Source organism: Paralichthys olivaceus, chromosome 19 (assembly GCF_024713975.1).
Source record: "Paralichthys olivaceus isolate ysfri-2021 chromosome 19, ASM2471397v2, whole genome shotgun sequence".
In the NCBI taxonomy this organism is placed as follows: Eukaryota; Metazoa; Chordata; class Actinopteri; order Pleuronectiformes; family Paralichthyidae; genus Paralichthys; species Paralichthys olivaceus.
Genome location: NC_091111.1, coordinates 6,577,735 through 6,589,537, shown reverse-complemented (window position 1 = coordinate 6,589,537; position 11,803 = coordinate 6,577,735). Strand labels below are relative to the sequence as shown.

The window sequence follows — 11,803 nt, the reverse complement described above, 5'->3', positions numbered from 1 at the left end:
ACTTGCTTTTGTTCCCATAATGTGACTGTGTAAACAGATTTAGGTCTCCACAACATGCACACACACACACACACACACACACTTGTACTTTCTTACACATATACACCCATCACACATACAAATGTGGTTAATGACCTTCTCTCAACCATGGAAACACTCACATCAACGAACGCATGCGCACACACACACACACACACACACACACACACACACACACAAACACACACACAGAAAAGCCTTCGCAAAACATTTAAACAAGGCATGACTGAGGATATATAAAAACCTCCCAAGGTGTGTTTATTTCACATTATGAAGTTGTTCCAGCTGTGAAGCTCTGGTTCTCTCCCTCTCATTCATCCTCTATTGTTGTTTGTTTTTCACTCACTCCTCTGTTTTCTTCTCCTGTTTTCTTCCTTCTGTGTCTTTCCAGTGCATCAGATACAGCTTGAAACCATTGGCTGGCATTAGGGAGGGTGACACCTCCTCTCACACACACACACACACACACACACACACACACACACAGACATGCACGCACACATAGGCCTTTAGACCCATGTATGAAGTGTAGGCCTCCTGGCATATGAACACAAACAAGAGGAGACAGATTAAAATGTGATATTTGACTTATGTAGGAAAATTAATGATTTTCTTACAGTTTTTAGGGGATGTTTTCACAGTAGTTTGGATTCTAATGATGTGAAACCACCAATAGTTGACTTTTTCTGTGCTCTGCTGCTCATTTCAGAATATTCTGGAAAATCAGTTGACACACCAGTGTACAGAATGGATGTTTTCTATGTCCTGTGGGTCTTGTTTCATTATAGCTTAGGCAGTTTGGACTTGAGGTGGTCAATGTTGCTGAGATCAGCTCATAACAAGTTTTCAAAACAGTTGAAAAAGTGGTTTCATTGAATTCACTAAGTTAAACGGAGGCTGAATGCGTAAGAAAAGCAAGTTCACTGTCATGGCTGACACAAATGTGTGTTTTCTCTAAATGCTAAGTAGCAACATGTTTAAAACGAAATTAGGTAACATCAGAAGCGTCACTGCAGTCACTCAGTTAAAGGTTGTGTAAGGTTTGTGTGTGTGTGTGTGTGTGTGTGTGTGTACATGTGTGCATGTGTGCATGTGTTTTTTCAAGTGTGAGTGTATTGGATTACATGATGGATATAAGGCTCTATCCCTCCTTTCATCAGCTGAGTGAGGAAGAATTGAGCACCAACACACTGCAATCTGACCCTGACGAGCACACACACGCACTTTAATACAGACAGTAGCAGAAAAGCAGACACACTTCATTGCGAGCCATCGTTCATCAACGCAAAACCTCACGCTGCTTTCCATTGGTCATCACTGTCATAATGCTGTGGCTCCAATACCTCCTGCCAGCATTATATCACTGAGTCAATAACACTCCATCTCCACTTTGGTTTCTACTTCAAAATGATGAGTGTTACAATGTAAACACGCCGTTTGAATAAAAAAAAGAAAACCATAATTGGCTCTCATGGTCAGAGACCAGCAGAACTCTGCCTCGCTGAAGGGTTGTTGACAGAGATACTAAATCCCATGTGTAGATACTGAATCCTCACCGGCTGCAGGGGGGCTGATCTGTTGTTGACTCTGACCTCTGACCTGTCTTGGCCTAACAAAAGATAATTACCTTGCAGAGGTCAACAGTGATGTTAGTAGTTGTAATGGTACTGGCACCAGGGAAATTTTTAGCATTATAATATGGCATTAATGGAGTTTTGGAAACTGGGTGTGAATACTTCCTGAAGGCGACTGTAGATAATGAGTGTACAAGCAGAATCACCAGGTGAAGGTGTTTGGTCACAGATGATGATGGTGATTAAAAGTTTGTAGGATTTAAACTTCTTCAGGTTGTGACCCCATATAGGATAACAATATACTTGCTGTTGTTGCCGTATGTGTATGTGCACGCAAAATGGCTGCTTTGTGCTTCCTGAATCCAGAAGTGGCAGAAAGATTAGTGAGCGCTCTATAATCTTTAGTCTGATTTCTGTATCTCTGTGGTGTGCCCTCTACTGGAGTCCTCTAGTAAGAATACTGCAAGAATACCAGCACCGTTGTTCTCATCTACCTACCTGTCCACGTCTTTGTGTCAAAAGATTTGTTCTCACAATAAAGAAACTTGATCATGTCAGTTATAAACTGAAACTGACAGAAATATTAAACAGAATTTAGATAACCCAGGAAGTAAAGTAAGGAAGTTTCAATGGTTACTGTGTAACCGGGAGTATCTGTGTGTACCTTAGTGTGTGCAGCGGGGGGGTAATTATGGTGTAGAATGTCCTCCTCATCACTGGAGCTGACCTAAGAACACAACGGTTAATCATCCACTACCCAGCAGAGAGAGACGGAGTGAGAAAAGGAGAGAGACGCCAGTTGGATGGAGATAGAGACACTTTTAAGGCACCTGTACTTGTTTAAAGGTGAAACAAACAAAGAAGAAAAGAGGAGTCATCTATCAAACGGCCTGGAGTAATGGAATTACTTATCTTATATCTTATAGTGGAAGGATACAGAAATCTGTTGCCAAGGACACACACCTGCTCCTGAAGAGGGACTTGGATCACATCTTTATTTTTAGCAGCATATTAAGTCAAACAAACCATTGGGTGTGTGTGTTTGTGTACGTCTGAGTGTGTTAGTATGTGTGTTGAACAAGGTCAGAACTGTTTTTGGATTTGGTTGTGAGTGTAAGAGGCAGCCACATGGGGCCCGGACCCTTTCTGGGATGCCAGCCGCCACAGTGAAGCCTAGTCCGGAGGACATGGTGGCAGAGGGGGGAGGCGAAGGAGTGTCCCAGTGGGAAGCCTCACCGCTGGAGCGGGAGAGGCTGTCTCTACCCTCTCTGAAGGTCCCCAGGGAGCTGCTGCGGAGCTTCCCACACTCCAAACGGGTGGGATCCTACTTGGTGGGCAAAATGATCAACAAGGGCTCATTTGCCAAAGTCATGGAGGGGCTGCACATCGGCACAGGAGAAAAGGTCAGTGCATGATTTGATCGTGATCATGAAGAGACATGAAATGACTCAGCTCAGGGGAGGGACACTTGCAAAGGAAGACATCTCACACACACACACACCACACAATTACATGGTTACAACTTGTAACTGATAATTATACTCATTTGAGTTTGCAGAAAACAGCAGCCTGTTATTATTCTTGTCATGTTTACAAAGTCTTTGTCAGAACAACATATATTTATATGATACTTCATACAACATTTCCATGACTGAAAGAGACTTTTACAAGAACAAACATTTTTGTTGAGCGGATTTAAAACAATATTGATCAAATAATCGAAGTTCCAGTTGTGATTTGTGTGCGTACGAGCGCATTTATATTTAGCTTTCTTTTAATCGGTCACTGAGTCCCTGACCGTGGCTCATGTGTATTTGACCTGGTTGCCATAGCAGTGACCAAACTCATCTCCAGGGGTGTTTGCTCTTAATCCTTGTTTCCCTCTGCAGGTGGAGGTGAAGTCTGCATATACGCAAACACACACGCACTATATGTGTTATATGCATTGAGATCTTTTCATTTTAAAATTACAGAACACCACATATTTATTTGACACATTTCCACAAATACAATATTAATTAATAATAAAATGGTGACCGAAGCTGAGTCCATTCGAGTCTGCCAATTATTCACCATCATGCCCAAGTGTTTACCTGATGCATTATCTCAGACAAACTACAGTCATCTGAAAAAAGTGAAGGATTTTCAATAAAAATCACATCATCATTATCTTGTGAGGAAATTGTTGTCAGTCACCAAAGATTTAGACTCCAGCACTGAGAACATTTAAATATAACCTCCTGAAAGTACCTCTTGAATCTTTCTTTTGATTACATTAAGGTAAAAATGACATTTAATTACTGTGTGTATGTGTGTGTGTGCGCGTGCGTGTGTTTAGGTGGCCATTAAGGTGATTGATAAGAAAAAAGCCCGGCAGGACTCGTATGTGCTGAAGAACATGAAGAGGGAACCTCGTATTCATCAGATGGTCCGACATCCTAACATTGTAGTCCTGCTGGAGGTAAAGTGGATTAATAAATAAGTCTAATTAATTTTGTGTGTTAAATGTAGATTTTAATTACTGTTGATTAATTTAGTCCAGTTAGTTAAACACAACTGTCTGTGTCAGACTCTGGAGACAGAGAACAGCTACTACATGGCCATGGAGCTGTGTGCAGGAGGAGACCTGATGGACAGGATCTGTGAGAGGAAGAGGCTGGAGGAGAGGGAGGTGCGACGCTACACCCGACAGATCCTCTCTGCAGTGGAGCACCTGCACAAACATGGCATCGTACACAGGTGAGACTGCACACACACACACACACACAGAGCATGGACACAATGTTCAGTTCTCCTATTTATTACTCAATTAAAGAAAACCCCTTAAAAGAGGCATCTTCTAATGACTTTACTTCATTAGTCTCTGTTATGATTGGTATGAGATTCATTTCAACTTATTTCCACTTTGTCCACAACGCTTTTAGTCATTTGCTTAGACTTGAAAATTAATTAAAGGTCTGGTCTCATTCATATTTATACTTATTTATTGCATTCTACACTTTTGCAGCCCTGTTTTATGCTGTAATTATCAAGAAGACCTTCAACAAATATAATAATTTAAAAAACAACGGCTCTTTAAAACCTCTCAAGTGAGCTTGTTTTTCCCCTATTGTTCATATCCTTGTAAACAGACCTTACTTATAAAATACTTTAGTGGAACTAAACTTCTACAGTATTTGTAGAAGTATCTAGTAAGTAGGAAGTGATATGTTGATTTGCAGCTGTAAATGCATCTAGATATTAAAATAAATCTGCTATAAAATTGTTAAGTGTTTTAGACATTAAGTCTTTTAATAATAAGACCCCATCCATAGTTTTTGTTGATAGTTACCGCATTTGGATGATTGAGCATCACTGTGCAAAAATAATGGACTGTTTGTGTTGAGTTTAACTATAAAAAGCTGTTTTCACATTGACCTGCTGGAAAGGAAAAAGGTTTCAGCTTAAATTTGAACTTTTCAACAGGATTCTTTCTAACGCAACTAGTTTGGAAGCAAGTCCTGGTCCAATACGTAATTCACACAAGAGGGATATTGAGAGTTTAATCCTCCAGCACACATTGGACTTTTGAGTTAAGCACTGATGACGACATTTGGCATCTTAGTCTTTAACTTTGAAACTGTAAAATTGTATTTGTATATTTCTCTGGATAATTTTGTGCATTTTATAACGATGAAGAAGGAGTGGATGTGCTCACTGGACCAGCAGGTAGTGATAGTAGTGATAAGCAGATCGGGAAACTGTAATGCAGGGTTTGTCTTGATTTCATCATGTTTATCTGGGGCTCAATCCCCAGCCCCACATAGATGCTCTGTATGAATGTGCATGTGAGTGGGTGAATGGTAAAACTGTAATGTAACGTACTTTGTGTGGTCATCAAGACTTAGAAAAGCTCTATATAAATACAGAATATTATTTTTATGATTATTGGCCAAGGTGGAGAATACAAACCAAAGAGTCCAAAAAGTGAGGCCTTCAACTGTTGACCTACCTCTGAACAGTAGCTGTTTGTTGCATGGTGGATGTTACGGTTAGACCGTATAGATTCAAAAACATATAAACACACTTGTTAGAACAGGGCACTCAGTAGTTTACAGGGCATTAATAGTTTTACAGACGAGGAAACTGCAAGAAAGTCAATGTCTGGCACAGAGCAGTGTGGGAGTCGCTGTTATTTTAGTGGCATTTTATTCGTTTTAGTATGTGTAGGTGTTAGAGACCCAACAGTCTCACACACACGCACACTTAAGCTGTAACCACACACAACACGCGCAGCTCGGGGCTTGGGTTTAAGACCTTGGCTCCTCTGAAGGTGGGAATGTGATTACCAGGCAATGACCTCATCATCTTGCGCCGGCGCCATGATTCACACATCATCACAACATCATGGACTTCCTCTCTAATGAAGTCCCTCAACGATGTCGCTCTCAGCCCTTCAGTAGCACCTCTCTCTGTCTTGAACACACACCCACGTCCTCATACACAACTCTCCAACAAAGTCCCACACAGAGATGATTAAACTGGAAATAAATGGAAAATTTGCACTTGAACCCACCTCCTGCCACCCACATGCAGTAGGTTTACCGCATAAATTTTCTCCTTTATTACAACGTCTGCTATCGCTCTTTTTCATTCTTTGAACTTTCCTTCGGGTCGTGTGAGCGAAGTTCTCTGGATTGTTGGGACCTGAAGTGTCTGTTGGTTAGATGAAGGCATGGTTGATTTCCAAGCTGTATTTTATAGAGGATCTCTTTCTCTTTCTCTTTCTCTCTCCTAACTGCAGATTTTCATTTAGCTTGGTGGTTTTAAAGCAGGCAGCAGGGTCAGTAGCAATTCTTGAGGAGGCAACTTTTCCAGGTGAACAAGATAACGAGAACAGCAAGGAAGTGGAGAACAGCACTTTGACTTCATTTGTACCGAGAATTTAAGAGTCAAAAGCAAACTAATTTCCAAAATAACCACAAAATAACCAAGGGTAAAGTATTTTTCAACAATGTTTTTAATGCTTGAGCTCTACCCACACCTGAATTTAGCTTGGGGTTTCCTGTTCTGCTGTGGGTCCGGTCTGGTCCCATCTCCTATGAATACACAGAAAAGCTTAGCAAAGCTTAAATTTAACAACCACCTGGGACATCCAAGAAAATTGCTCCAACACACGAACCTCTAGGGGAAAAATAACTTCAAAAGTTTGTGTAGGATTAAACTCAAATTCTGCAATGAACCACACTTTGCAACCAGCTGTTGTCTCTCTTCTTTTCCTCTGCAGAGATTTGAAGATTGAAAACTTCTTGCTGGACGAACATAACAACATAAAGATTGTGGGTATGTTGAAATCTTTCTACACTGGCGTTTGACCGACAGTGACTGTTCAGGGTATTGTAGAATTGTAGCCATGTTGGGCGTCTGTAAATGTGCAGTAAACAGAAGCCCATTGGAGAAATGATGCTGTCTCACACAGACTTTGGCCTGAGTAACACTCTGAAGGCAGAGTCGCTGTCTCTGGAGCTCCTCAACACCCAGTGTGGAAGTCCCGCCTACGCAGCCCCCGAGCTGCTCGCTCACAGGAAGTACGGACCCAAAGTGGACGTCTGGTCCGTGTAAGTCATAAAGTCTGCGCGGCTTGGAGTTGATATTTGAAAAGGCTGTTTTCTTGTTATGATGCTGTGTATGGATAATATAAATGTGTTGGTGCACATTCTCCGTGTGTTTGTGTGCAGAGGTGTGAGCATGTTTGCCATGCTGACGGGAACTTTGCCCTTTGCTGTTGAGCCGTTCAACATCAAGCAGCTTCACCAGAAGATGGTGAACGGAGACATCAGCAGCATCCCCAGTGACGTCAGCAAAGGTAGCTCCACCTTTCACCTCCCACACAAACAAACAGAGCTCCTGTTACTGCGAGGAAAACCAGCTCAGCTCTGATGCTGTGAAACTGTGACAAGATCAGATTAGCAGCTGTATCACTGCCACAGATGGACATCTGATACATCCATGCCAACTTTCAGAGACAACAACAATACAGTGCAAGTCGAGATAGCTTACAGGGTGAGGAAAAAATACAAAAACTTCAAGTAGCAGAGTCCAATAATTCTATATGGGTATTATAAAAATGTTATTTTGAATTAGCGTTAAAAGTGCTCCTCATCAATCATAAGGCATTACACCAAAACAAATGCAGAAATCACTGAATCAAAAATTCTGATAAAAACAAACGTTACATCACTTCATCCACTGACGTCCTGTGAATACTCTGATGCATCTGTTCTCCTGCTGCAGGTGCCGTGTCATTCGCGTTGTCTCTGCTGGAGCCAGATCCAGCCAAGAGACCCAGTGTCAGAGCTGCGATGGAGGAGAGATGGATCAACGAGGGATATGCCAAGAGACCACTGCACACACTCTCTCATAAAAACAGGTCGACATCTAATGTATGACTGAACTTTTACGTATAGTGTCTACAAACTCACCAGGAGACAACAGATACGTTGTAGTGAAATTACATATTTTTAAAAACTTATTTGGTAGAATATTTACTGAAAATAAAGTTCTATCACATATTTTCTAAGTATATCTTCATCTAAAATTTGAAAGATATGTAATGTTTAGCCATAATATTCTTATAAAGAATGGCATTTACTGCATTAATATGTAAATCCTCTTCTATGTATTGACCCTTTGTAACCTAAGTAAAAGTAGTATACTGTGAGACACAAAGACGCCTCGGGAAGTTCTGCAGCAACATTACAATGTGGGAACAAGAACAAAGAAGGAAATCACTGCGGGTTTTTAACAAAATGAAATTTTTTGTGGTCAGTAGGGTAACAGTTTTGTATATTAGAGCATGCCTGAAAGGCTTTTATCACTTTACGCAGAGTGGAAATGTAATCATATATGGCTCCTCCTGGCAATAATGTGTCTTCTGAAATCCACATAAAGAGAATAACCGTTCCAGCCCCAGACTGCTCTCAACCATAATCCTTTAGTTGTCACTTATTCATTAACAACAGATCCTGAAGGACACATTCCATTTCTCTCCGATTCACTTTTCACCCTATTTCTTTGTAAAAGTTTCCCCCTCCTTCTCTGTTTTTATTTCCCAGCCTGTGTGCAGAGGATCTCAACTCGTCCGTGTTGGCATACATGACAGAGACGCTGGGCAACTCCCACTCTGAAATCATTCACACGCTCACCACCAACCGGCCATCCGCCATCATGGCCTCATATCATCTGCTGCTCAACAAGCTCAACAGGAACCAGAAAGGAGCCAAGGCCAGCAAGGTTCACAACTCACACATATACACACACACACACACACGCACACAAAGAAAGATGTTTGCCTCTACATCTGAACAACTAATGATTGATTTGGCAGAAGCTGCAGACCAATGACTGGAGTCTTCCCAGTAAGAACACATGGAGAGAGAAGAATAACACAGAATCAAAGACTCACCAACAGGTAACACTGACATTGTCAGTAAACATTGATATGGTTTCACTAAGGGATTTTAAAGTACTATTCCTTTATTATATTAAGTCTGATGTACACGAGTAAACCATCAAGGTGTTTAGTCTGGGTCTCAGTTTGGGTAAAAAATATATATTTTTAATTAAATATTAGCCGGACACCTGGCACTGTTACACTGTTACTGCAGATTGTAAAACTTACATTCTTATGGTAGTTTCCTGTTATTTTAAGTGTTATTCCAGTAAATACAAATAAAATTTATTTTTCATTTTTAAACAAGAAAATGGCTGTGCTATTTTATAGTATCTGTTCTGCTTCCATAAATTACATTCAAATTCATTTAAAATAACAATAATTGTCAAAATAATGTTGCTCATAGTTTAAAGACTTGTGTCCATGCTAACAATTAAATTTTTTTCTTTGTAATTTCAAGGTAAATCTTTTAAATTTTCTATGTATGTGAACTTTTACATTCAAACTCTGGAGACAAATATAGAAAACTTTTTTTATTTTATCAAATACAATCAAAAGCTGCATTGCTCAATGAAACTTGTACCTTGACTGGCTTGACACTGACTCATGAGTGGTTGAGCTTGTGAATCGGTGGGACCTTGATACTGTACCATGATCACTACTGTTTACTGCTCGTCATCATGGCTGCGTTTGTATCCAGGATATTTTAGCTTCATTTCTGGATATGTGGGAGGACGTGGGAACACATAATCCATCTTTATGATCCAAGCAGAGGGAATGTTGTGGCTGTATTAGAACGAATCAACCAACATACCACAAAGGTCCCTTAGATGACAACTGTCACATTAGTGTCATTGCTTTTTTAGAATGAACCAAGCAGTGAAAAAGGCTCAAAGCACTCCAGCAGACCTCTGAGGGCCCAACAGGCAACTGGATGTCAGAGCAACAGGAGAAAGACTGAGGACCTTCACCGTAAGAACAACAGAGGCGATGATGAGAACCGCCCTCCTTCTCCCTCTCTGCCCCAGCTACCACGCTCTGCCTCACCCTCAATACCCCCTTGCCTTCCCTCACCCTCTTCTGCCCCTGTGTCTGTTGGAGATGGGGCGACTGATGAGGAGATCGCCATTTCCATAGACACAAGAGAGACACTGTTTCCTGAGGGTAAGGATTCATTGTACAGAAATGATTCTGCACACATGCACAGTGTGTGACATATTTTATCTGTATACTTTTATGTTCCAGTGTCTGTGTTTAGAGAACGGGAACTCGTCCATCTCTCTCCCCCTAAAAGCTCTGCCTCTCAACTCTGCGACTCTGCCCCTTGCCAAGTCCCCCTCCCAGTTGAGCCAATTCGAGACAACAGCCCGGTGAGACCAGTCCGACACACACACCTGCTCAGGACAACTCGGTCGGACGGGGCGACAGACCCTGTGTCAGATTGTTTCCATGACAAACGCCACCAGGATGACCACTCTCATCACCTGAGCATCAACGAGCGACTGGAGAAGCTGCAGACGTTCTATTCGTCGGAGAAGAATGGCATCTCTCCCAGGATGCTTCTGGAGGCCGACACACACGCCACACACTCCTCAGACAGAGTCCACCTGGGCTCCATGGAAACTACCCAGATGTCCCCCTCCGCCCTCCTGCCACGATTGCGCAATGTGGGGCTAAAAGACGGAAGAGGCAGGAAGATGACGTGGGTGGGGTTGACGCGACCTGGACCCCCAGGACTCCTGGTCAATGGTTCTAAACCCCCCACCTTCCCCTCGCAGAGACAGCACACTCTTGTCATCAAGAGCCTGAGACAGGAGAGGGGGAAGAGGAGAGACTTGTTGGCAGCAGGAGCAGGAGGAGAGAGAGGGACAGCAGGAGGAGTGATGAGTGGAGCAAAGAGGAACTCGGTTCAGTTACGGCCGTCTCTCCAGCGTCGGGTGGCAGACCTGAACCTGCCGCTGTTACCTGCTGCCCTGCAGGGGAAAAGTGACAAGAAGAGCCAGCTACACAGTATGAACTACTGACACACAGATAGGACGACATGAGAGAGCAGCATTGTTTGACAAGGACAGGTCGTAAGTAAATCAGAAATACCAGCTTGTAAACATGGCCGACAGAGGAGGCTACTTATGAAATGTAGTGACAGTAGTTAAAGCTGCAACGTATGGAGTACTAAGATATTCAGACTGTGCAGAGACCTGAAAAATGTGCAAACTGCAGCTACAAAAAGATAGCTATGCTAATATCCACCACTTCTACTGTTCCAGTCATGCATCACTCATCCACAAGGCTCCCTCCCAAACAACACAGTATGTACAGTTTATATGCTGCAGTGCCAAAAATGTAAACTCAGACTAAGCTCCTCAATTCAAAGATGGCCTTCAAGACTTTTTTTTTTCAACATGGTATGTTCCTCCCAGCACAATGTGAAGTGCAAGATGCACCATGACTCATGGTTCTGTTTGTATTCACCGTTCTTAACCACATTTTTGTACCAACATTGAAAGTGAAAGTAAAAACAAAAGGTCTCAATTCTTACTCCCAACTTCTTGTTATGGGACTTTGAACCCGAAGGTTGATGGTTCAATCACGGCTTCTTGTCCTTGGGCAAGATACTAAACCCCAAATTGCCCCTGATGGCTGTGCCTCATTGTATGACTGGTGTGTATATGCACTGTATGATTGTGTGTGTGAACTGGTGAATGTGATTTACTCTAAAGTGCTTTCTGTGGTTGATTAGACTGGAAAGGCTCCTTGT

The 11,803-nt window shown here is 42.1% G+C and overlaps 1 protein-coding gene across 1 annotated transcript; it reads left to right on the top strand.

Moving 5' to 3' along the window:
- Positions 1-222: 222 nt before the first annotated feature.
- LOC109632428 (hormonally up-regulated neu tumor-associated kinase homolog) lies at positions 223-11,577 on the top strand. The gene is made up of 11 exons (XM_020091693.2): positions 223-3,016; positions 3,952-4,074; positions 4,183-4,352; positions 6,880-6,935; positions 7,072-7,210; positions 7,331-7,458; positions 7,887-8,022; positions 8,708-8,885; positions 8,980-9,063; positions 9,912-10,209; positions 10,291-11,577. Exons 1-11 carry the CDS (start codon positions 2,765-2,767, stop codon positions 11,067-11,069), a joined length of 2,343 nt encoding a protein of 780 aa, XP_019947252.2. The 5' UTR covers positions 223-2,764; the 3' UTR covers positions 11,070-11,577.
- The last annotated feature ends 226 nt before the right edge of the window (positions 11,578-11,803 follow it).